At 39.6% G+C, this 26,724-nt stretch overlaps 1 protein-coding gene across 1 annotated transcript in view; it reads left to right on the top strand.

Annotated features, from left to right (window-relative positions):
- The first annotated feature begins 1,555 nt into the window (after positions 1-1,555).
- Positions 1,556-26,724, top strand: part of maml3 (mastermind-like transcriptional coactivator 3) — a 103,663-nt gene continuing 78,494 nt past the window's right edge. Inside the window, exon 1 of the mRNA XM_067498259.1 lies at positions 1,556-2,941. Within this exon, the coding sequence (XP_067354360.1) occupies positions 2,564-2,941 (378 nt within the window). The 5' untranslated portion in view covers positions 1,556-2,563. The remainder of the gene's footprint in view (positions 2,942-26,724) is intronic.

The raw sequence follows: 26,724 nt of genomic DNA, 5'->3' as shown, positions 1-26,724 counted from the left end.
TATAAAGTGCACACTCAGCAGATGATGTGTTTTTATGAAACTATGGGGTAAGACCCAAACAATTCAGAACATGACCAACTTAACCTATAGTTTACAGCCTCAGAATTAATAAATAAATATGAAAATCAGTTCCTGCTAAAACTGTTTAAGCCATGATTGATCAGCCAGAGAAAATGTCATGCTGCACTATGCAGCTACAGGCTAATAACAAACTCTAATTTTACACTCAACCCATCTTGATGCATTTAATTTAGTGTATTGTCAATGCCACATTTTACCCTAACATGCAATGAGGGCCTATGTGAAGTTTGTGTGTGAAGCAAGCATTTGTTTGTTGTCATGTTGACACGTCCATTTTATCATCACTCTTATCACTTTCATTTCCATAGATTGTGATTTATATGTATGATTTAGGAAGTGAAAAATGCAGTTTGGGACACTTCCTGCTAAATCCATGATTACTTCCTTATAATACGGGTAATTTATCAAATAGTTGCAAAAAATAATAGTAATAATACTGTAGTAATTAGCAATATTATCCCATTTAATGTATTTCAAACGCTTAACTGTTTATATAATGTATATATGCCTTGAACTACACGGATTAACCACAACGTTAACACCACCTGGTGGTGTTAACGTTGTGGTGAACGGGGGTCCACCAGACCACTTCCCATCCCAGCTTACCGTTGTACAGAGCTTTTTAGCTGCACTAGTCAGACCACCCACGGTGACATTGGCAGCCGGTATTAATGTTATAGCTGATCAGGGACATTAGTGTCAGATTTTAAGTTATCTTGTTTTGAAGAAATACTATGTTGGTAGTTTGTAATGAAAAGAAAGGCTTTTGATCAAACCTAACCAACATAACAACATGAGATTTTTGAGTATACGGGGCAGAGATCGACCATCAATGATTTTCACTATGCCCCCAACCCAAGAGTTTAATATAGGCCTACATGTCGTCATAGATGCAAAAGTGTTTTGATTATTTTTGGAATGATGCAGTTCTCTCGGGTAACGCTGTTGTTATTAACTTCACCTGTGTGCACCGTTTAGGCTGATTGGTGCAGCTTAGCCATTTTAAAACTGTGTAACCTACGGTATTTAGCCTATAGGTGGTGCAACAGAATGTCTTGTTTTTATAGTCAGCCTATAAATCCTTTAGTCTAGAATCAGATCATCTACATGTGCAGAATCTTGTTCTGTTAGTTATTTCAAAAAAATGTACATCGCTGTCCTACATCCTTCTGTAACCTTTCTGCTAGTGTTAATATGCTACCCTTTATTTTATTTCTTTTAGCATTAATTGTATATTATTTGGCATTTTTCATTTTAATCTAAGTTCAGGTGTCGCTGACCTGTTAGGTTTTCATTTGTTTCTTGTGTTAATTGAATATAAAGCCTCTGTGACTGTGTATGAATTTATGCAACAGCAACATATAAAAAAAACTAATTGATTGTTATTTTCTAAGTCAAACCCTTGTGGACAATGTGGTAAAGAAGTAATAAATTATCTAAGAAGTTAGCTAATTGGCCTACTCGCCGGCGAACTAGTTGACCAAGCGCCAACAGATTTTTGCCGCGCGTAGTCGACTTGGCGTAAAGACGGTTTAACCTTTGAACGCAGCACAGGAGAGTAGGTCGGGACCAGACCGCTCCTCTCCGGGACAAACTTCCATTCCGTATTTTCCGGGCGTCCATCAACGGGCTCCTCGCAGCCTCTAGCTGGTTTTTACTCAACTCTTGTCCTGATATCACTCCGCTGGCATGGTGGAGGAGCGGACCTGATTATTGTGATGGTGGCAGGCGGCAGCCACTGACTACACACTTCCGCCACTGCCTCCCATATCCGCGTTTTGCGCTGTCTGGGCTACTCTAGTCGCCTCATAACCGGACTACCGAGGGCGCTGGTGCTCTTTTCCCTAACTCAACAACATCTTCACCGGGATTTCTTTCAAACCAAAACCATATGAGATGCAAGTTCACTGGGAAACTCCGGAGCCCCTTCGGTTCAGGCAGCAAAACTTTTTCTCAAAGGACAACACCGTAAAACGGCGAGTGGACCGTCGCTGCTGCCGCCGCCGCCGCCGCTGCTTCTCCGCGGGACGGTTTGTGTGTGTATGACCACTGAGTGCCTGCTAACGTTCGTACCTTCTCGCTTTATTGTTGTTTTCTCCGGCGGAGTTGTTGTTGTTCAACAGCGTGGCAGCGGCTTTCTGTTGAATTCAGTTTGGGGCTCGCTCGGGTGTTATTTGTGTTTGCTGGAGCGGCTGGTTTGGGAACAGCAGCGAGGAAAGAAGAAGAAGAAACGGTCACTCGCGAGCCATATAACCATATGACTGCTGGGCTCGCAGCTCTTTAAACCTGCCCCGTTGTTGCTCTCTTCCGCGGCTGTTGTCGGTCGAACCTTGTGTCCGCTGTCCGGCTGCTTGGGACCATTCACCGGGGGGGGGACAGGGAGGAAAAGGACACTAGGTGGTGGAGGTGGCCGGAGGAGGAGGTGGTGGCGGCTGTGGCGGTGAAGAAAGTTCTTCCAAAATAGCAGCCACTCGGGCCAGAGATGGGGGACTTCGCCTCCCCCGCTGCCGGACCCAACGGCAGTATCTGTATCAACAACAGCATGAACCCGGCCGCCGGGAGCGTGGTGCCTGCCGGGGCAGTGGGCATACCTAAGCACAGCACCGTGGTGGAGAGGCTAAGGCAGCGGATCGAGGGCTGCCGGAGACACCACGTCACCTGCGAGAACAGGTACCAGCAAGCCCACGCCGAGCAGCTGGAGATCGAGCGAAGGGAGACGGTCAGCCTGTACCAGCGCAGTCTGGAGCAGAGAGCCAAGAAGTCCGCCGGAGGCAGCGGCAGCAGCAAACAGCCGCAGAGCAAGCAGCAGGACCCGGACTCTGCCTCCTCCACGGAACAGCGGAATAACACGCTCATAGCGGTAAGGACGAGCTCTCAATCACGGCCGAGACTGCCCCGAGACACCCCTCACATTCATGCACTTAAACACAGCGCACACTTCGTAAACACTCCCTCTATCTCATTTCCCTCTCCATCTGTCTTTCCCCCAAATTCCTGGACCCCCGTCAAGCTGCAAGCTGCACAACTACAACTACTTGTTCAGCACTGTGAACTTTCAACTTGTTGAAAACACGTTCACCGATCGCTGGCAGTTGCTTTGGAAACACACACTTCACTTTTTCGAACCAGAGTGCCAACTAGTGCTTTTGTTGACAAAGAAACCCCCCTGTTGAAGAAAACAGGCTGCTAGGGCTTGAATGCTGCAGGATTTTGGAAATGACGAGTCTGACAGCTAATATTTGATCTTTTACGAGATCAGTACTGCTTTATGCTCAAAGGAAGGCTGAAAGTTTGGAAGCCACTGCTAATTGTCAAGTTCTGATTTTTCAGGCTCAGAAACTTCAAACTAAATTGTGGAGGATGGCTGCTTTTCTGCATGAAAACAACTTCTCCTTTCTTGTTCTTTGTTTTTTGGGTGCAAATGGTTCTGCAAGCCAGGCAAGCTTTGGCGTTGCAACATATTGCTTCCTTGCACTTAGTAGCAGCAGTTTGTGCTCCGGCTTGTTCTGTAACCTTTGTAACATACTCTCAAAATCAACAGTCAAATCCACAGTGTTGCAAACACCTAATCACAGCCACCTCCTCACTGAAGGTAATCTGCCATCAGACACAGACATGACTTCGGGTGGCTGCCACAGTAGTTACTCAAAATTTGAATACTACATGTAACTTTTTATGGTAATATTATATCCAACTGTAGAGCCTCACACCAAAAAACATGATCACATGACACAAATTACAAGGATGATCTGCTTCTATCACAGTAACTATGTAACAAGGAGCCTGTATGAAAGAGTTTTATAGGAATGCTACAATGACTTCCTGTTGGTAGGGGGCAGTGGTAACATATGGAGTATTAGTCAGTTACTTATGGACACCCTATGAGAATTATTACTTTGTGAGCAGTATATTGTATAGATCTCTCTGTGACTTCATTGTCAAAGTTATATCCTGATGTTTGACTCTTGTTGCCTTTATGAGGGAGATGTAGACAGCCACTGGCAAACTATTTAGTAGTGTCTCCTGTTCGCACCAAATCTCCTGCAGACAAGCTCCAGTTTCTTTTAGAACTACTACAAAGGACACACGTTGGGAATGTCAACATTGTTATCCCTTTTGTTGCTGCAATGAGAACACAGTTCCTCCCCTTTTGAAATGCAAACTCAGAATGTTTTTAATTTCTGTGGCAGCCTCAGTCATTATTTAGGAGCCACATAAGCCCGACCAGCTACAGTGTGCGAGAGCAACGGTGATTTTAATAGTGCAGGACCTCCCAGTGGCCTTTGTGGACATTAAAACGAACCGCCCATTAGATGGCCTGCAAAAATGCTCTGTGAATGGAGGGATTACTTTTTAAAGACACAGTGGTATCCCTCTGCCCCGTCCCTCTCTTCTCCCCTCCCAGTCACTGATAGTAGATCAACGGCTTTCAGCCTGTCCCTTCAAGGGTCGCCACAGCGGAACAAGTCCCATGCGTTGACTTGGCATAAGTTTTTAGGCCGGACGCCCTTCCTGCTGCAATCCTCCCATTGTATCCAGGCTCTGGACCGGCACCAGGGTGGCCCTGGTGGCTGGGCTGGGCCACACCTGGTGGGGTGTGATTCAAACCCGTGGCCTTTGCATCCCGACCAAAAGCTCTGCCACTGAGCCAACAGTCCCCCTACTCCCACCCACCGATAGTGACAGCTTTTATTTAAACACAGCTGAATTATACATATCTAGGTATTGGTGTCTTGTTTTTAATGCCACATTGTAAGTTTTTGGTATTGTTTGAGCATGATCTGTAAAGTAGGTGGAAGGAAATTAGAGCAAAGTCTGCTTTCCCTCTCCCTTTTTTCCTCAGAAGAACAGAGCTGCAGCTAGATGGCTGTATGTAGTCACTGCAGAAGCAGTCATTCTAGGAAAACCAAGTATGCTGTTGATGTGACTACATATGTCGCATGCACACATGCATACACAAATACCCAGAGGGCCTTAATCTGCAGGGGGTTTGTTACACACTCTTCTTGGAAGTATATTACACATAGAAGGTGTGTTTTTAATATATTTACACCAGCAGCTAGGGATGAGCACAGCAGCAGATATTTTTATGTCATAGTTGGTTAGGAAGACTTTACAACACAAAGCTCAGACAGCACAAATGACTCAGGGGTTTTAAAGTTTGTGTAATGTGGTTTGATTTGTCAGTATGGAAAGATATGTTCAAAAGTCAGATTGTGATTCAATATATGGAAATCTTCGACAAATGGGTAAAGATGTTATGGTAGATTGTAGCTATAAATTGTAAATAATAGACTAGTAGTTCTGTGGTTCAAACTGTATAAGAGTAAAACTCATGAGGATTCTGTGTCCTCATGAGTGCATCCCAGTACACTCTGCTTTGGTCTAGTGGTTCTCAGACAGGGTAGGGGCAAGCTTATAATTATGAAATGTGTGTGTTTATGGTCTGACTATTAGTAAGAAAGTAGAAGAAAGACACTGGGAGCATGTTCTTTTCCCCACCTTTTTTTGGCAGTATTCCCCTAATTGGATGAGTGTGTTGGTGATCTGCAAAACATCCAAATCAATTGGTAAAGAGGACCAGGATAGGATATTTCCAGTGTAGCCACATAATGTAGCTTACAGCTTATTTATAATAATTTCATGTTTCTTTGTCTGTATCTGTGTAATTAGTACATAAAACTTTCTCTAGGTCAGGAAGTTAGACTGGAAACAGCCACTGGTGGAGTTCATTGCTAATGTTCACCCTCACAGGAAGGACAGTAGTAACTCTCTGTTAATTAGAATGAATTTTCTTTCTTATTTTTTTGCTACACAAAAGGTATCATGGACAACCAGGCATCATGTTGCACTAAAATTAGCTCAACTGTGGAATCATTCCTATTTGAAAATGTCTCTGTGGCTGACAATTTATCCACATTAGTTTATCAAAAACTATGTTGTGGTTGTGGAGATCTATGTTGTTTGTAGTTTTGTTTTGTACTTACCAAGTCCTTAGTGGACTGACAGTAAAATTACAAGTGCAACAGTTAGACAATGTTCTTTGTGCATTTCATATTTTTGATAGTGATGAAACATCTGTGGGTTGTTGGTTGGAAAATTAAGCAGTTTGTGCCATTTTGGCTCTGGGAAGATGGAATCTTTGGTATTTTGTGGCCCAAACAATTAATTAATTCATTAGGAATATAATGAGCTGTTTGATGACTAAAAAATCCTTAATCTATACACAATTATCTACAATGCTTATGCTGTTAGGCTGATCCCAGCTTACACTTGGCAGGTTACACCCTGCACAGATTGTTAGTCAGTCCCAGGTTCTGATACACACACAGCTGAACTCATCAAAGCTACAAGCAATTCTTAAGTACTAACCTGTGATGTAACTTCATTATACCCCCAAACAAAACTGATTTTTTTTTTTCCTTTGGCTGTCAGTGGTTATGGACCCAAAATATTCAAGTCAAAAACATTGTGTGACCTCATCAATGCTTATTGTATCATGTTCCATTTATTTTGGCTTTTATGACGTAAATTTAAAAAAAACATGTTTAAAGTAAAAATGCATTCCTACAAAGTAATGTCAATGAATTAAATATATCCATCCATCCATCCATTATCTTTCACCGGTTATCCTATTATTGGTTTGGGGGGGAAACCTATCCCAGCAGTCATTGTGCGAGGGGCAGGGTACACCCCCAACAGATCGCAGGGCCACATACACCGACAGACAACTATTCACACTAACATTCACACCTACGGGCAATTTTTTGATTCACCAATTAACCTAAAGTGCATATTTTTGGACTGGGGGAAGAAATCTGTGTACCCAAAAGAAACCCACGCCAGCACGGGGAGAACATGCAAACTTCACACAGAAAGCCCACAGCCGGCTGCACCGCGAACCCGCAACCCTTTAGCTGTGAAGGTTGCGAAAGCCCTAACCACTCCACCACCGTGCTGCCCTAATTAAATATAGAATAAGTCGTTACGTAGGTATTAAACCTGTTTAAAGGGACTCATCTATATCATCACTGGTGCGACAAAGGCTTTTAGAAGACACAACTAGAGAAATTGAGATAGCCTGAATGCAGTGAATGTGTTTCAGGTGGGTGTAGTATCAATAAACAGTAGATGTGTCTGGAAAGACCAGTTAATGGTGAATCAGTATCCTGGCCAAAATTTACACCATGAAGACAAAAGAACGCTCCAAGCAACTAAGTGAAAAGGCTTATAAACAAAATAAGACATAGGATGGATACACAAAAGTCATTAAATATCTTGTGTAGTACTGTTAAATTCATCACTAGGAAATGGAAAAAATATGCCATGTAAAAAATTAAGTGACTCCACAAGAAGGAATCTAGTGAGGAAGGCCTCCTAGACACCTTTGAGTACCATGAAGAAGGTTACCACCTTTACCGGCTGAGATGAACAGGACTCTGCATACAATAACAGTGCCCTGTGTTCTTCACCAGCTGAAGCTTTATGAGAGACTGACTCATAATAAATCTCGACCAGAGTTTGCCAGGCCTGAAGTTAAGTGGAAGAAGGTTGTTTGGTCTTCTGAGATAAAATTGAGCTTATTACCATCAGTGTAGCCACTGTGTCTGGTGGAAACCAAACATGCACATCATCCCAAGACACCATTCTCACTGTGAAGCATGGTGATGGCAGCATTATGCTGTTGGGATGCTTCTCTGTAGCAGGCCCTGTGAAGGTAAATGGTAAAATAAATGCAGCAATATATAAGGAAATCCTGAAGAAAAACCTGATGTAGTCTGCAAGAGAACAGTGACTTGGGAAAAGATTTGTCTTCCAACAAGACAATGAGACCTTAAGTCAAACCCAAAGTAAACAGAAATAGTTCAAAGGCAACAAGGCTAATGTTCTAGGGGGACCAAAACCTTAATCCAAATGAAAATTTGGGGCTGCACTCGAAAAAGTGTTGTTCACTTATGATTCACAATGCTTGAGCTTGTTTGCAAAGAACAATGGGGAAAATTGTCAGTGTCCAGATGTTCAAGGCTGATTATAATCAATCCACACGGACTCAATGGTGTCATTGCTGCTAAAGGTGCATCTACTGACTGAATTCCTATTCGCTCATTTGTTGTTAAATATTGCCACAAAATTGACATAGCTTTGTCAATGTCTGTTCTCACTTTGACATGAAATAATAGAAAAGAGAGGAAAACGTCCAAGGGCAGTCAATGTTTATAGGCACTGTATCTGCATGTACATTTTGCAGCGTACATTTGCATCACAGGGACCTTCATGGCAATGTAGAAAGTAGAATTTGACCATCAGAGGGCAAATCTGGATAAAAATCATGCTTCAGTAGTAGACAGTAACTTAGTACCACAAAAAAAGCCCTGTCGTCTGGCTATGTTGCATTAGTCTGTATTCATTCTGTTTTTGTCTTTGCATGATTGTTAAATGTTAAGAAAGAATTCACAGCCCTAAAATGAAACTAGCTTGTTGATCCTGAGTGAGTGACAACAAAATGTGACATTTTCTATCAGTGAAAAGAAATGTTCTGTGAAACTTTACTGTATCTACATTCGCTTTAACATAAAGTGGTGCTTTTACTTTTGGCTGGTTATCTAATGGCCCAGACACACGACAAACATGTTTACTGATGGCTGTCATGTTTTCACAGGGTTTTATGAGCAGGCAGGCATCTTGCTGAGATGCTGATGGAAGCAAATGGGCTGTTGCGAGGATCTAACCCGTGACCTTTCATTTACAGGCACGCGTCTCTGAACCAGCAGGCCTCGATGAGCTTAAAAGGAGAATCGTGACCCATACTTTTTTTTTCTTTTTTTTTCCAAAAATGTCCAGTCACAACGGATAACAAAATAGCTAACAAGTTTACAGCTGCGAGGCTGAGGTGCACGCAGAGGGCCTCGTTAGTTCCACTAAAACACAGAAGCTCAGGACAGTCTGTCTTCAACTCTGCTCACTCCTTGGCATCCACCTCACCAAGGAATGTCTCTCACACACACACACACACACACACACACACACACACACACACACACAAAGAGTTGTCCTGCTCAGCTCTTGGCAGTGGAGGCCAGAGTGTGGGCGGCTGAGTTTCATGAATCCGAGGCCTTCCCTCTTCCCTCCCTTCCTCTCCTTCCCTTTCCTCCCTCTCTCTGTTCACCACTTATCTGGTTTCAGTGTTGGTGCAGTGCTAATGTAGTGTACATGCGTCCTGGTGGCTATAGCATTGTTCATGTCAGCTGTGACTGTTGCCCGAGTGCTATATTTAAACTAGTGAGCTGGCACAGAGCTGACACTCCACATTACGTACATGCACAGATGCAGAGTGTGACGGCAATAAACCCCCCAGTGACATCACAGACGTGCTGTTTTTTTTACTCATCGAACAGTAATTTTACTCATTACCTGTTATTCTCTTGTTAACGGTCTTTTAAACTCTCCCTTTTATCTGTTCTGCTGCACACACACACACACACACACACACACACACACACGCATACTCTGGATGTTTTTGATTTTGGGGCGGCTGTGACCACATTCCCTTCCACCCACGCTTGTTCACATGTTATACACGAACACCCATATACACACACTCAGCACAGACCCTTGAATAAGTGAGGGAGCAGTTTTTCCTCACTTAGGGCTGTTGGAGCAATTATATACTCCATGTCCTGTTCAGAAATTTTCTTGGAATGTAAGTAAAGATTTTTAAAATAAAGCTTAATATTAAGCACATTACTAATAAGTATTAGTTAGCAGTACTTCTGGTGCCACGCAAACACATACTTACAGGCTTAGTGTACCTGTTCAATTTATCCACAATCAGTGATGGTTCAGCAGGGTATGGCAAGAGCCCTTGTTCAATTTTCAGTCTTCAAATATTTACTCAACTAGTTTCACATTCCCTTTAGTTTCTCTTTTCTTGACAACTGTGTATTATATGTCCTTGTTAAAGGTTCAGTATGTGTGGTTTAAAGGTGTATTCCTGTTTTATGATTATAAGATTTAAACATATTCACATTCTGCTGTTGCCCAGTAAAAGAACTCTTCTGCTCTGTGCACACAACAACTTTAGTTGTGTAGTTTATTCATTTCCCCCATGGGTTCTACAGTAATGTAAGAGAAGATGGAGGGGTGAATTAGAGAATGAGGTGATGAGACAAGTTCACACTGTTAGAGCAACCAGCGCTTTACCACTTCTTTGCTGATAGTTTTTACGGATCAAGGAATTTTCTTTTATTCAACATTATCACATTTTTTTCGTGTGTCAATGGATTATATACAGTAATTGATTTGCAAAGCACAATTATTCTCAGTCTCAAAGGACCTTGCTGTATTTTTCAGAGATAGCATTCGAGCAGCCCTTTCAGGTAAATTGGAATAACTTCACCTGTTGAAATACATGATTTTGGTGAATGGTTCTTTTGTCATGTTTAAAGAGTTAGGCTGCATTGTGGGCTGATAATCCAATAATCATTTGACTCATTTTCAAACAAAAAGAGTGAAGACATGCTACAAATTTTCAGGTTCTAGCTTCTCAAATGGCAGGATTTCCTGCTTCCTGTTTCCCTTTGTCATATGTAATATTAAACTGAAAAACTAGATTTTGGACGTTTGGTCCGATTAGTCAGGCAGTTTGCCTCTAGCTGACATTTCATAGACCAAATCATTAATTGAATAATTGAAAAAGCAGATTCAATATCAAAATAACCCCTAGTTGCTGCCCAGTGGTGATCTGGCACATATAGTATGAAGAGGTCAACCTATGCTGGATTTCTAATATTGATATTTAATATCAGCAAGAGAAAGTTTGTTCTAAAGTTGTTGAATTATTTTCACCGTGATGAACCTAACTTTCTCTTTAGTTCTAAAACACTCAGGGTCTGGGATGCTCTTTTTTTTTTTATACTGATTTGTGATACTAACCTGTCAATTAATCCTATTAGTTCCATAATGTGCTTTTCTTTTCCAGCATCACACAACTTTTACAGACTTCCAGTCTTCTCCAGCCCCTGTCCTAACGGAAATATAATGCATCACATTCAACTTTTTTCAATTTCAACATTTGATTCGTTGTCTTTATAGTATTTCAAATCTATAAATGGCCCAGGGTTTTTCAAATGATCATTACATTGACACAGCTGAGGGCATACACACATACACGCTGTACGTTGTGTTTACATTAAATGTTACACAGATTGTTTTTTTTAAAGTACATTGAAGTTTTTATACTTAAACAATTATTTGGTAATTTTTTGTTATGAAATACTTTATTTATTTATTTATTTTTGTCCTTTCGGCTTATCCCGTGAGTTCAGGGTCGCCACAGCAGGTCATTGTCCGCATGTTGATTTGGCCCAGTCTTTACGCCGGATGCCCTTCCTGACGCAACCCTCCCCAATTTCTACTGGGCTTGGACCAGCACTGCACAGCTGGGGATGGGAATGGGCTGTTAGGGGTTCAATGTCTGGCCCAGAGACACTTCGACATATAGTCGGGACCACTGACCCTGTGGCCCGTGGACGACTGCTTTTACCAACTGAGCTACAGCAAATACTAAATGTTACTATGACCACTAAGCACAATACAAAGATAGTTGTATACTCAGAGATTTAAGTGCTTTTAAAATTGGGGCTAAGTAAACAAAGAAGGTCTCTTGTATCTTCAGTGCTACTCTCCTATCTCTCTGGTGTGTGTGTTGCTACTCTCCTTTTGTTTGGACTAGGTTAGAACCATGCTTGCATGCTTGTCTGCACACAATAGCTAGTAGAGTCTTCAAGAAGCATGGCATGGTAGTTTTTACATTATTGATAGTAGAGAGAACTCATCTGTGTTCCTTTTACCCCTCATGTACTCTCGCACACAGCAACAGTATAATGGTAAAATATGCATGAATTTGTTATCAGAGATGCTTGGGTCCACTGTGGTACACACATATCAGAGTGAGCATGCGCGTGTGTGTGTGTGTGTGAGAGATCTTATGTACATATTTGCATTGCATTCCTCATAAATGTGAGAGTAGAGTGGACAAATGTGGTTTTTGCTCCCACAGACACTTTTCATTTTAATCATCCAGCATGTAACACCTGACATGTTAATTTGATATGCCCACCCCACACACACATACACAAAGCACTGCAGAGCTAAATTAAAAACAGCCTTAGCCAAGTGCCTGTTAATTTTGGCTAAGCCTGTGACCACAAATTAGGAAGCTATATTATAACTAAGCAGGGTCTCTAAAATAATGACTATGGTGTGCAAGTCCTAAATTTGACCACCCACTCTAAAAAAAAACATTATTCCAAACAATACTGTCATCGATATGACTAGCAGTAAATATTTAACATAATAACAGAGAATGAACGGTATGTACACATTATCTATATTGTGTAACATTGGCACGAAGATGCAGAAGATTGTGATGTTTAGCTTCCTCCTGTTCCATAAGCAGTAGTCATTTCTTAATAATAGTACAGGGTCTAATGCATTTAGGAAGTTAATACCAATAGTGGTTGTTGACAGAAAGTCTTCAGTGTCCTTGCTTTTGAGTATTTCCTCCAACACTATTTTGTCTTTTTTAAAAAAGGCCTCTCTCCAAACAAAACCTAGATAGGAAATGTACCTTCTGGGTGATGGCCTTTTAAACAAGGTCTTAGTGTAATCATTTTGGGTGTCACTATTGTCCTATTGTTTTTTGTTTTTTTTCTCCCTGAAAAAGTTATGGAAAAATAAAACCGGAGTGGAATCTACTGTAAAACTGATGCTATTGTGATACTAACCTGTTTCATTGTACAACGCTAATTCCCAAACATTTTGAATGATGTGTAAAACATAAATGAAAACATAATGCAATGATTTGCAAATCTCATCAACCCATATTTTATTCACAATAGAACATAAACTACATATCAGATGTTGAAACTGAGACGTTTTACCAATTGATGGAAAATATTAGCTCATTTGGAATTTGATGGCAGCAGCACATCTCCAAAAATTTGGAACAGGGTGATGTTGATGACCTTTTTTTTTAACAGCTGTCTGTAAACATATGGGAAGTGAGGAGACCAGTTGCAGGAGTTTTAGTGAGGAATATTCTCCCATTCTTGTCTGATGCAGGATTCTAGCTGCTCAACAGTACTGGGCGTTTGTTGCTGGATCTTTTGTTTTATGATGCACAAAATGTTTTCTATTGGTGAAAGGTCTGGACTGCAGGCAGGCCAGTTCAGCACCTGGACTTTTCTCCTGCAAAGCCATGCTGTTGTAATGATGCAGTTGTGGTTTAGCATGTGTTGCTAAAATACGCAAGGTCACATTGCAGACATTGTCTGGATGGGAGCATATGTTGCTCTAAAACCTCTTTGTACATTTCAGCATTGATGGAGCCTTTCCAGATGTGTAAGCTGCCCACACCATAGACACTAATGCACCCCCATACCATCAGAGACGCTGGCTTTTGAATGGTCTGCTGATAACAAGGTTGATGGTCACTCTCCTCTTTAGTCCGCAGGGCATGACGCCCATGGTTTCTAAAAAGAATTTCAAATTTTGAGTCATCTGACCACAGAACAGTTTTCCATTTTGCCTCTGACCATTTTAAATGAGCTTTGGCAGGTTTCCTCCCACAGTCCAAAGACATGCATGTTTGGTTAATTTATGATTCTAAATTACCTGTAGATCTGTGTTTGCCCGGAGGTACACTGGTGACCAGTCCAGGGTGTACCGTGCCTCTTACTCAATGACAGCTCTGATAGGCTCCAGTCCCCCACGACCCTGAACAGGAAAATGGATGGATGGATGGATACTAAATTGTCATGTATATAATTAAGAAGTTCAGTCCAATAATTCTCAACCTAGGGGTCAGACCCCCCTAAAGGGACACAAGATAAATCTGAGGGCTACTACTTTTTAGATTTATAAAGGAGCTAAAATGGAAATACCTCAGACAAGCACCCTTGCAATTGTTCTTAAGCATAGTACTTGAGTAAATATAAATATACTATCACTACTGAATGTAGTGATGGTTGTGTGGACACATTGTGCAAAGACTAAATGTCTTTCAACAAAATGGATGCACATGTATGCAATGTAACATCTGGCTCCTACTTTATGCATGCACGTATGTATACTAAAGGAGTGAATACACTGAACTTTGTAGAATGTCTGCAGAATCCATTTAGGATGTTCTCCGGAGGTGCTCTTTCACATATATATCACAAAATAGTCTGTGTGAGTCATGTTTTCAATTGCTGGGCAAGGGGTGGTGTCTGATTAAGGCGTGTAGGGGGCAGAATATTATACATTAGGTATGCGGTGAAAATCGCAGTGTTTTGTTTTGTATATTAAAGAATTTGCTTCACAACCTCAATGTCATGAAGTTCATGAATTTGTCATCCCTCCATGTGGACATTTTTGTTATCGTCTTCGTACAAATGAGTGTTATTCACCATCAGGTGTCTGTATTTGTTCTTATTTACAGCCATCGCAAGACATAAGCGTCATCAACATGCCCACTTGCCAGGGGCGAATTCTCTGGATAATTGCATGATCTATTCACACAAGAGCTCATTTAAATATTATCCAGACTTTGTACTAAGGATCTGCCTGGGTAAAATCCATATAATGTCCGAGCCAGCTAACTTGGACTTTTGCGTTCTCACATACAGCCGCACATTGAGTAATATCTGGACAAACTCAGGATTGTGATGCATGCAGGTGAATCCTGAAAAAATATCACCTTTCCTCTGGCATCTGATTTCAATGTCCTACCAGCAGACAACTCTGTGACCTTCCTGTTACCAGTTTCTCTGTTCAAACTTAGGGTCAGTTGAAATCAGTTAAACCCCTCCCCCTGAAAACTCATGCTAAATTGCAGCTAATCCCTCCTCCATCCTTCCTTTTTCGGTTCTTTCTTTCTACATACACCAATCACACCAGGGCTTCTGCTTTGTCTTTAGTTTGTATCTTTTTCCTGTGTTCCTTTCTGGTTTAAACCCTTGCTTTAAACCCCACCCACCACCCCCTCCCACATCTTTCCTTTTGATTGCACACATCCAATCTTGCTTTTCTTCTCTCTCTATCCCTCCCTTCATCTCTTTGCTCCTTGTCTCTGGTGATCCCTGATTCAGTGCAGCTAGCAGGCTAAGCGGTCTAAAGCCCTCACAGCACAGGTTGGTAGCTGGGAGAAATCCCGCACTAAGAGGGAATTACCTACCACATGGACTCCTAAAACGCACAGATACACAGGCTGTTACTATATACCCACAGATGTAAAAGCATATATACTTTATATATATATGTAGATATCTGCTCAGTTGTATTTAACAGGTCTATTAGAATTTAACCTGATAATTCTTTGTACAGTCAACACACGCACATATGTTTGTTTTCACACTTGATGATGCTGAGACCTGTATCATCTGCCTCTTCCTTCCTTTTGTTAAATGACATTTGTTGTTCTGGGCTGGCCAGACCCCCCACACCTTTTTGAGCCAGCATCATGAATTTTTTATGAATGTTTGCGTGTGTGTGTGTGTGTGTGTGTGTGTGTGTGTGTGTGTGTGTGTGGGCCCTCAGCTGCATCAATAGCCATTAGTGCAGCAGCCGGGGTAATTGTGCCACAGTGGCTGCAGTGGAGGAAGGGGGTGTGGATGGGGGGGACACATTATCAGATAATACTGCAGAGGGCAATAGGGAGGAAAATGATGGAGCGAGGACACAGTGGGGCAGAGCAGGACAGTGTGAGGGAGGATATTATCCATGTTGTCAGACACTTAGCGACATGGTTGCTATACTGCTGTCTGATAACTGATTTATACCAGGTGATTGCAGGCAGGAAGTGCTATGGTAATGCAGCAGTGGGACCTACAACAGTTGTCAGCAATTATCTGAGGGCTGTTAATGTTCCCTGAAAGGAGAGAAGAAGTCAACACATGTGGCTGAAACAAAAGCTTGGAGTCTCTTTTTAGATTTACATTAGGTCTAAATTAGTTTATTTGATTGCTCATTTAAACAGGTCTCGCATTTTTGGTTCAAGACTGTTTAGCTAACAATAAACATTGCAGCTTAACAGTAGTTTGAGTTAAAAATAATTAATAACAGAAAATCTACTTACAGACACAAATTTCTACGAACAAATACCCACTGTTGAGCTCATGCCCTTGTCTTGTAGGTCAAGTAGTTTTAAAACCTGCCCTGAGCACAAAAAAAATAAATGGTATCCACTGAGTAACATCTCACATTTTTTTGGCTACTTTTGTGATTTGTTGCAGTTGTCTGTAACTAGAATAATCTTGTAATCAATACAGCTTTTCAATCAGTCACTATCAGTTGTGTGGTCCGTACAGTTCTGTATCTATATGAGAACAGTCATGTACCAAAAATGTTCTGGAGTTTAAACAGCACAGCTACTCCGATTTTCAAACTTTTATAGTCTCTGCTTGCCCTTAGCAACCTACTTTTACTCATAGAGATGGGAGATGCAGTTGAAATGTAGACCTTAAGATTTTGATCAACCTTTAAGTATGTTGGTCATGTCCAAATTAATTATGGATGTTGCACATTATTAGTTCTGTTTTTGGCCTTCCTGAACACAGGATAGTGATGTAATAAGGATGCTTTTAACCACATTGGATGTGGCTATCCCAAATATAGATAATTTGGAGATTGTTGTCCCACCAAGTCATTGTATTTGTTAAATATTATGGTAGATGGTAGAGTAATCCAGGTTTACAGAAGGTATACTACCATATTTTTAATAATTAATATACTAAAGCCTAAACTGTTTTAATCAATCTTGTATCAAGCAATTAATGCTAACCTGCTCCACTAACCAAATAAAACATATGAAGGCAATGTAGAACATAAAGAGATATTAAATGTCCATACAGATGATCAATTCCTCGTGGTTATTTTTTTCTCTCTCCCAGTTATGTTGAGGTTCACTTGTTTTGGTGCGTGATGAGATGAGCTGTGTTTGCTTGAACTGAATACTCCATCAGCTGCCTGTCTGTAGATCACTTCCTGAACAGTTCCTAAAATAGCAGCAACAACGATCACAACCAAGGAAACGCGCCAGCTGCTCTTTTCAAAACCACACTCACTTTCTGCCCTATCTCCCTATGGCTGGGTGTGAACTGGATTTTATAATACCAGTGCCATTATTACACACTGTCAGCCAAAAGTTGGTGAGGTTAGTTTAGAATTTTTAATTCTATTACAAATGTTCCTCCTATCATTTATAAGAAAAAAACAAAAAAACATGAGCAACAGATAAGTTTAAGAGAATTGTTTGAAAGTTTCTAGTTCCCTGTAAATTTGCAAGATCCCTCATGTGTTAAATGTGACTCTTATGTTGCAGCAAACCTGCTGTAGTTCAAGTATGCAAATAAAGCACCCTTTTGTTTGCTGTTAGTAGCTCATTAACTTTAAACAGGCTGTGGAAAACTCAAATTTATATAGATTCTGTTTCAAAACACCAAGAAATATGCAGGATGTCAAATGTTATAGGTGAACAGAAATTCAATAACTATATCATTAAACTTATTCGTGTAGTAAGTTAATAATTTTAAATTTTCCCAAATACCCTGTTTTACCTAAAATTGGATGAGAAGATTGATACCACTTCTTTTGTTGTATAGAAAATATACAGTAAAAGCACATACAGCTTCTGGTTAGCAGGTTGGTTTAGCATAAAGACAAGCCAGGTCAGGATTTTTATAAAAATGTTCAAAAATGTTTTCAGTTAATATATTTTATAGTGTTTACCCCATTTTACAAAGCAAAATATTGGTTATTGAAGCTGACAGGCTGATTTTAAGTGTTTTCCTTCTTTTATGCTATGCTAAGCTAAGATCCCGCTGGATGTAGTCATTTAAATCAGTTGTTGATTTTCATTTAATTGAAACAAAAATTTGGGTTTCATTTTATCATTACTGCCAAAAAGGCTTTTCAATCTATTTAAATTTCAATGTCAAGCACAAAAATGTGTAAAATATGAAGTGGTCTCCTTAGTGAAGAAATAAACACTGAATCCTGCAGTTAGTTTATGAAGGATCTATTGCAGACCATTCAAACAACAACTGGTGTAATATGATCTAACTCTTTTTGAATGAAAGCAAAGAGTCATATTTCCTAAAATGTCAAACCTTTCCTTTAAGGGATTGTATTTATTACGAGGCCTGCATTACATTTTTCTTTCTTGAGATGGATTCTATTGCTCTTTTAATCATAATAGTTATGTTTTCATAAAGTTTGCTTGGACCTTCAGATGCTTTAACTGCTTTGACATCATTGCAATGCAGAGAATGTAAACAGACAGCATTGACTGTTGCATCGCTGCATTCCTCTCACAAACTGGACTGTAGTGGAGATGCCTATAATATTATTGTGTGGCCTAATAATACTGAATATAACAGTGTGAAGTGGTTGTAGTATAGTATGTCTATTCTCTGTTCCCTTGACTTTAGTCCTTGTTCCTTCCTCTTGATATGGTGTGGCTCTGCTTTTCCTGTCTTTTACAATTCAGGCGCACATGTTCATGCCCCGTCCTCAGCTCAGTCTTTCAGCTTTCAACCCCCGCTCTCTATGCCCATCTCTCTCCTTTTCTGTCTAACGCTGCCTTCATGTCTCCCCAGGTAGAGACTTTGGACTCTACTGAGGAGACAAGATCGGCAGATGTTTACTCTGCTCTCTGCTGTCACAAACTGTTCACTTCACTGTATCACGCAATGCAGGGGGAAGTCACAGGATGAATGCGGGGTAGTAAAAATAGCCTACAGAGAAAAACTACATTTCCCTGAAGATTTTGAACAGATCTGGGTCAGAAGGAGTATCATTTTTGTTAAGCGAGCTTTGTGGAGTTAGTGGGTTAAAGCTCAAACTAGACTCTTTAGTGATAATACCCTGAACATCTTTTTATTTCTGAAAAGTTGTAGGATGTTTTAAAATGCAGCACTTCCACTGAACACAGGAAGGAGCTGTGATTATGCTCTTTTCAAGCTTTGTAATTGTCAGTTGTCCCTGTTTGTGAAAATGGCAAGTCTGGGATTCTTGTTTTATTTTTGGCTTGTTGACAGTTAAGGAGCCATTGAGTTTTTAATGGATACTTAATGATGCCACAGAAAACATAACAAAGCCCCTTGAGGACCCAAACTGTCAGCCAACAAAGGTCCCTGGAGAGATGGAAAAGTCCTAATCTTTGTTGTGCACATACACCAAATATTTTGGAACATTAACAGTATACTTTCCACATCATTGCTTTTCCACTTCATTACACCTGTGTGCTAAGCAAATGGGAATGGAAAAAGCAACAATAAAGTCTTTGCAAATGTAAGCTGCTTTCAGCTTTCAGAAAGAGACATATAAAAAGATATTGTCTTACTTTAAAACTCTTAAGCTGTGCTGGCATCAAGCTCCTACCTAAATGACAGGACTGTTTAACACCTATACAATCGGGACAGTTTGGACTAAATCCTTGCTGTGGTGTCAATGTAAATAGAAGGAGTCACAAATATACAGAACCATACAGTGGACAATTTGGTCACTGCTGATTAAAAAACAGGATTAGTTTTTGTTTTAATCTAAAAGCAGTTTGTGGTCCTGTTACTAAACTACACTATATGTTAACATTTATTATTCTCCTGATTTACTAGCTCCAGTACTTAATCCTGAATCCCCAAAGCGTTCTCCATTTCTCAACCAGTTTATATGAAAGGAATAGATTAGGTTCCTGATCTAAATTCCAAAATACCAAAGGAAGGAATATGAGAAAATTTCAGACTTAGATAATGAAAGTTCACTGACTGACAGTGATGTTTGCTCAGCAACCATTATTTTGTGTCTTGGCCTGCTGACAACACAGCCACCTGTTTTACTTCCTGGATTGTCAGCTGTACAAGATGGTGTTTGCTCTGTGTACTGTGGCTTGAATCTTCAGAAATTGTTTTTTTTTTTTTTTTTTTTTTTTTACTTTGCTGCTGTTAAAATATATGAACACTTAAATGGGTGGTCATTAATTTAGTTGAATGCGCTGCCCAAAATATGGGGGCTTTGTTTTTTGCAGACGTCATTGTTTTGTATATATCGTTTTAGATGGATGAAATTACTATTTGTGCCCATAACCCAATAAGACATTTGAGCTAACATATAAGCTCTATATTTACAAAAATACATTGTGTCATTTGAAATTATCTTGTGTAACAAGTTACTTGGAGACTAATTAATTATTTTATAGCAAAAGTAATGGATTCTATTTCTTGTTACTTACTACAACAAACTAGCCAACACAAAAGTAATGCAGCGTTAACGGAAATACTAACTTTAATATTACTTAAATTCAAATTGCAATCAGTAATAAAATTTGTTATTGAAAGTGCATTACTGACAACACAGTGGCCATCAGGTCATTGTACTTTATTCCATTCTCAAATATGTCAATAAGAGAATATCATGGCTGACTCTTAGTCTTGTTGTAAACATAAACAGGTTCCTAGTTCATTTTTCTCATTGCATTACATAAGTATATATACATACATGCATACATACACACATGCATACACACAGTGATGTGAACGGTGATCAAATTCTCTGTGAGGGGAAGCTGACAGTTCCTTTTGACTCTATACAGCATTATGACCAGATTTCAAAGTGGACAGTGGCTGAATTATACATCATTGTTAAGGTGTTACAACACACTTTACCTTTTGTCTGTCACAAACAATCCATGTGATGTAACCATGTTTCGGTGCATTCATTTCATAGCATGGAGTTCAAATTATGCAATTATTAGAAGTGAGAAGATGCTGCCTCATGTCCGGTGTATACCCACAACACTTTGACACAGATAAATCAGCCTTATCCCTTGAGCCTAAAGGACAGTCAACATGGGCCCAGTTACAACATTTTTGACAGCTAAGAATTAAAATGTTCTTGAGCCTTTTCATTTTGCAGCATAATCTGTACTGATTATCAAACTTGAATACCCTGAGCATCAAAATGATTCAGCTGAGGTGTGTACTTTAGAAAACTAGTATAGACTGTGACCTAAACCGGCAGTATCCAGAATAAGTTATAGTGTTTGTGGTAGAGAAGCAATGTCAGCATGTTGGTTTTTGTGATATTTTTCTCTCTGAAGATGTTTTTCTGCGATACTGAGCTAAGGTGTTTGGCAATGTGTCTAAGACAGAGTCATGGTAACTCCACAAAGAAACCGAAAAAAATGAAATTGAAATGTGATTCTTCTGTTTGTGAGACTTTTCTGTTCCTGAAAAGGCAGGTAAAGGAAACAGAGTTCGGAATCCGGCAAAGAAATGGCACAGAGCCTGAGTTGGTACAGCTGCACGTACACATGAGCTTCGCATTAGCTCTCTTGCTCTCTCTCGCTTTCGCGCTCTCTGTCTGTCCCTGTTTTTGTCTCCGTCTGTCTCTCTCACTCTGTCTCCCCCTCCTTCTCCTGAGTGGCTGTTTTTGTGGATTGTTCTGCCGGCGTTGTCATAGCGACTGTGATGCAGACAGCTCGAACAGGCTGCCTGTCTACTTGGATATGTCAAGTGTGTGTGTGTGTGCATGTGCGTGCGTGATAAAATGCCAGAGTGCTCTCGTCTTAGAAATAAGGTGTTTGAAGAATTATGTAAGGTCCTCTTTTTTAAGGGGGGGTAAGGAAAAAGAAAAATCCTATCTGTCCAACTGTATGTGTCTCGGACTGTCTACTTCTTCTATACTAGGAGACTGTAGTGTTATTGCTTGCTGTGTATCTCAAGGCATGGTTTTTTAGTATGCCTAGGTATCTCCGTGTAGATACGTTGTCTTTAGATTTCTTTTGTAAGTAGGATGCAAGTTTTAAACACACACAAACTGTCAGGCTGTGGGGGGGTGGGGGGCTGACGTGAGACTCTTTCCTGTGTGTAAAGTTTCCACTGAAGCTTTGGGCTCCATGCCAGGAGCCACCCTCTATAGATGGAGCGAGAAGATGAGGGAGGGGAAAGGGGCGGAAAGGAGGAGGAGAACACAGAGATGGGATGGGTGGGGAAAGCAAAAGAGTAAAGGGAGAGGGTGGGATGAACTTGATGGGGAGGAGGGGGGGTAAGTTGGGCTGTGTGCCAAGTGGGTGGTGTGTGAATCCTTGTGACAGGCCATTTTCCAGCAGAGAGCCCTCTTATTGGACAACATAAGGGGGTCTATAAATAGGCCCCTAATCTTTGAAAGAGAGAGCTAAAAATAGAGAGAGGCAAACAAGGAGAGAGGGGGCGATCAAGAGTGGTAGTGATGAGCAGTTTGATCACATAAATTTGTGAACTGAGCAGGAAAGTTCTCAAAAGTCAGGCACCATGTAAAAAAGAAACCGGCAGTTTTAAAAAAAGACAATGTCAAAACTCTGGAGATTTAAAAAACAGGAAGAGTCGCTCAGTTTTGATTCACACCTGTATTCATAGTCAACTTGCATTTCCTACAAAGTGAATACCTTACTGCTTGCCAATTTTAAAACATCCTGTAGCTTTTAAAGTATACAATTTCAGATTTGTCAGCCAACACAGATGACACATCACCTTCTTAGAACAGTTCGATGCAATGTGACTGTATTTGCCTTTTCTACAAAACATTACAGCGCTACAACTTGTAACACCAAACATTAAAACATTAAAAACGTTAATTTTTCAGTTTCAGGGAAGAATAATGAAATAGATATAAACCTTGTACTAAAGTACCAGTTAGATCAAATACACCTTCCAATGACAGTCACTAAGTTTTTTTTTTTTTTTTTTTTTTTTTTTTATGTTTGGTACTTATTTAACAAAATTGTTTAAACCATTAAACTCTTATTACAGGTGTGGACAATTACTGCAGCATAGAAGGAAATAAAGGTGAAATTAAAAAAAGTTTGCCTAAATTTGCCTCTAGGGAAGTTAACATGAGTTGAAGCTATCAACTTTGAATGTTATCACGTCATTCAGTGGGCATTATCTGTGATCAACGCCTCAATAATTGTGCATCAGAAAGCGCAAGCAGCACCTACCAGACAACCAGAAGGTGCTTATTAATGATACTGTAGAACTTAACTTTGCACAGTGGCTTTATGAGTAATGCATGCGTCAGGTGTTTGAAGGAAAAGAAGAATGCATGGAATAACGTGGAGTATCCAAGATTTTGCCACACAAACTTTAATGAGTGGTCTTTTTTTCCCAGTCTCAGTCCAGCAGAGATACAGATGTAGAATCTTCATCTGTCGAGTATTCCCCAAATAACTTTGGGTCTCAAGATGGAGAGCTCAGTTTTTACAAAATGTAGTCAGTCAAATATTAGTGCTTATGAAATACGTCTGAATTATGTTACCGTTTTGTCCCTCTATGCATCATTGATTTTATGGCTCTTGTTGGAAATTAAACCCAGGTGAGTCATTAGTATTAGGAATTATAAGGTACAGGGAAGAACTATGCCTTCATTGGTATATACAGTATTCAGTGGACAAAATAATACAACCACTGGTCGCTATACAATAGTACAAGAGCACTACAAAGTATCGCTTCCACAGTGATAATATTTTAATTGGTGCAGTATTATAGAAACAATATGTTTACTAAATAGAGATGTCTGTATTCATAGTTTATGGACAACAATCAATGAGATGCCTCAAAACCGAACATGTTTGCAACGACAGTAATCGTATTAACTAAATTTGTTCTACCTTTTATAAACAAACTTCGATAGGTGAGGTTAAAAGGCGGCTAATCAGTGCGCTACGATACACTAAAGGGTTTTTAAATGGCTGCTGCTTGATGACATATCTCAGATAATGATAATAATTAGATGTTTATTGTGATGGATTTACTGTCTCAAGTGTTGTGTCTCTACAAGTCACACTGTGCTGGTTAAGAATGATTGCTGACGTTGATTAAAAGCTTCATATCTAGTGAAGAACCATTGTTGCACAAGTAAAAACTGTTCAAGAACTCAGTGTGAAGTTCCCCCCGATCTTAAACTCTTAAGATAAACTTTTTCATGTCATCTAATCTCCTCTTTCCCCTCTTTCTCCCCACTCATTCATAGCTTTCTCAAGTCTCTAATTATGTTCACTTGCAGAGTGAGTTGGGAGGGTGGGAGTGTGTGTGTGTGTGTGTGTGTGTGTGTGTGTGTGTGTGTACTCTAAAGTTACCCACATGTTAAAGCCTGTAATTAGTGCTCTTTAGGATGACAAAAATTCTGACAAAATGTTAAAAGAGCAGGCCCAGGCGTGTGCGTGAACATGCACATAAGGCCAGTAGAGAGGAGCGAGCAAAGGGAGGGAGATGCAGTTCAGTTCTCTCTAAAAAAAATCTTCTTTGCTCTCAGAGCTTTGGGAGAAAGGTCACAGTGGAAAAAACAGGCGATAATTTCTTATAAATTAGTACATGTCTATGTGTTGGTCAGGGCTCAAAGGAACTGGCTGGCTAGTTACACAGAGTGGTGGATGTAAGTGTAAATTTGAGAGTCCTACATTTAAAGATGTGTGTTTACGTGCTTGTGCCTGTGTGTTTGTAGAAAGTGACTCATCATTTGTATGCATACAATAGCCCAACACCCAACCCACTGACGGACCAGAGTTACACACAATTCTTGAGGGTTTTTTTCTTTCTCTTGTTATGAGTGGTCACTTCTTGCATTTTACTTATGTGTGTCCATCTTTTTTCTGTCCAGTTTACAAATTAGTTTTTCCCTCTGTATTTGGCCGTTCACACTAATTTTTACTTTCTCACTTGCTATTAAGTTCCTATTAACAAGAAGAGGATTTTGTCTCAGTTTCATCACAGGCAGAGTGAAACCACCTTGTCACTACGGCCCTGAACTTCAGGTCATGTAGGGTCACACTCAACATCCTCTGTGGTTCCAACACTGAACCACAGCAAATGTGAGAATGTAGCTGTCTGTTCTATGCACTATGTGAAGTGAATTACCTTATAGGTTTGATTCTCACAACAAATGTGTGAACCATCCTACCTTTTTAAGTTACAACTCTTGAAAAACAAGTGAGATCATCTGTCACTATCAGCTGTTATTTCCGTATAAAAAGAGAAGGCAGAGAGGGATAACATAGATGAGTAAAAGACCTAAAGCAAAGTGTTAATAAAATGAACAATTAAATAGAAAATAAACATTTTTTTGTAAATGATCTTAGGCCACAACTCTTACTGTGCTTTCATTTTGTGTGTTTTAACTATAAAACGCTACTGCAGCTTTAAATTGATTAAATTATACCATGAAATTATATTATTATATCATAGATGACTATTTGACTATGACTATTGTTATAACATAGACGATGTTTAGTTTGTGATTTTAATAGGCTAGCAAGAGACAGTTTTCAGGGACATTTTAGGCCTTAGATGAGCATGTTTTGAATCATTTGTGGTATTTGAACTGAGCTTGTCAGTTACAGGTGTGGCAAGGGATCAGATAACAATACTTTTGAGGTCAAGACTTAAATGTGTTTGTAACACTGAGGAAGTGCTAAAAGATGCTGGGTCAGATCGGTATTTTTGTTTATAATGAAGAGCAAGATGCAATGATTTGTTTAGTAAACATCTGAGAACTTTAATTAAATGAAATAGTTTTTAGAGTTAAATGTGGATTTCTTTTATGAAAAGGGCTTTAATCACTTTACTATTTTGATGTTTTTGTCTAGATTTAACAAAAACTAAATACACTATCATGTAGTTTTGTATTTTCTAAAATTTGTGTATTTACATAATATAAATGTACTGTATACACATACAGGCAACAGTTGTCTGGCGCTGGGTTGTATACTGTAACCAAGGGTGCATGGATTGTTTTTATCTATTATAGGATGTGTATAAATACCTGTTTATTCATTAAAACAGTGTATCTGTCAGCTCTGCAGAACATTTAATAATTTAGAAGTTGGAATTACTTATATATTAATCAACTTTTACAAGATACTGTAAAAAAACACGAGTATTTTGTGATTAGAAACATACTATATGCTGTGACTCATTGAACAGCAGTTGCAGCAGTAAAGAAATAGTCACTTCTAAAAGTTTTTAAGTTTTCAAGTTTCAATTATTTCTTTTCGTTTAGTTAGTTCATGTAAGTTCAGTAATTTTATAATGAGTAACACTGGGCAGAGTGTAGCAGACCAGGGAAAGGGAGTGTTGGGTAGAGCAAAGTGCATTGATTTCAAGTGTCATAGTAGCTTAAGTTGCAAATGGTACCTTTTGATTTGTTTAGTGAACACAGCACTAGGTAAATGTTAAATTATCTCCCTTTTTGTGCTTTTTCATAGTTTTCTTCAGAAACTCATTCTGTCTTCTTGTTCAATTCTCAGTGGATTTTAAATTAATTTAGTTTATAAACCTGTTCTCAAAGAAAACGTAACATGACATGGATGCTTCTTATTAAAAGTAGTGCAACAGGTCTAGCAGCTAAAAGGTAGTTGAATAAGACTGTGCATGAAAATGCTTATTGGTCCATGTCGATTTGGTTATTATTAAATTTATATTGATGAAAAATGTTAATGTTTTTGCTTTTAATTAGTTTCAGTCATGAAACATTTGTTATTGAACATTTTTGTCATACTTTACCCTGACCAAATTAACAGTTTTATGGAACAACATATATATTTCCATAAGTAAAACGTAGAAGAAGAAATGT

The sequence above is a fragment of the Channa argus genome, chromosome 3, assembly GCF_033026475.1.
Source record: "Channa argus isolate prfri chromosome 3, Channa argus male v1.0, whole genome shotgun sequence".
NCBI classification, from domain to species: Eukaryota; Metazoa; Chordata; class Actinopteri; order Anabantiformes; family Channidae; genus Channa; species Channa argus.
The sequence above is the reverse complement of the archived record's forward strand: the minus strand, read 5'-3'. Positions and strand labels throughout refer to the sequence as shown.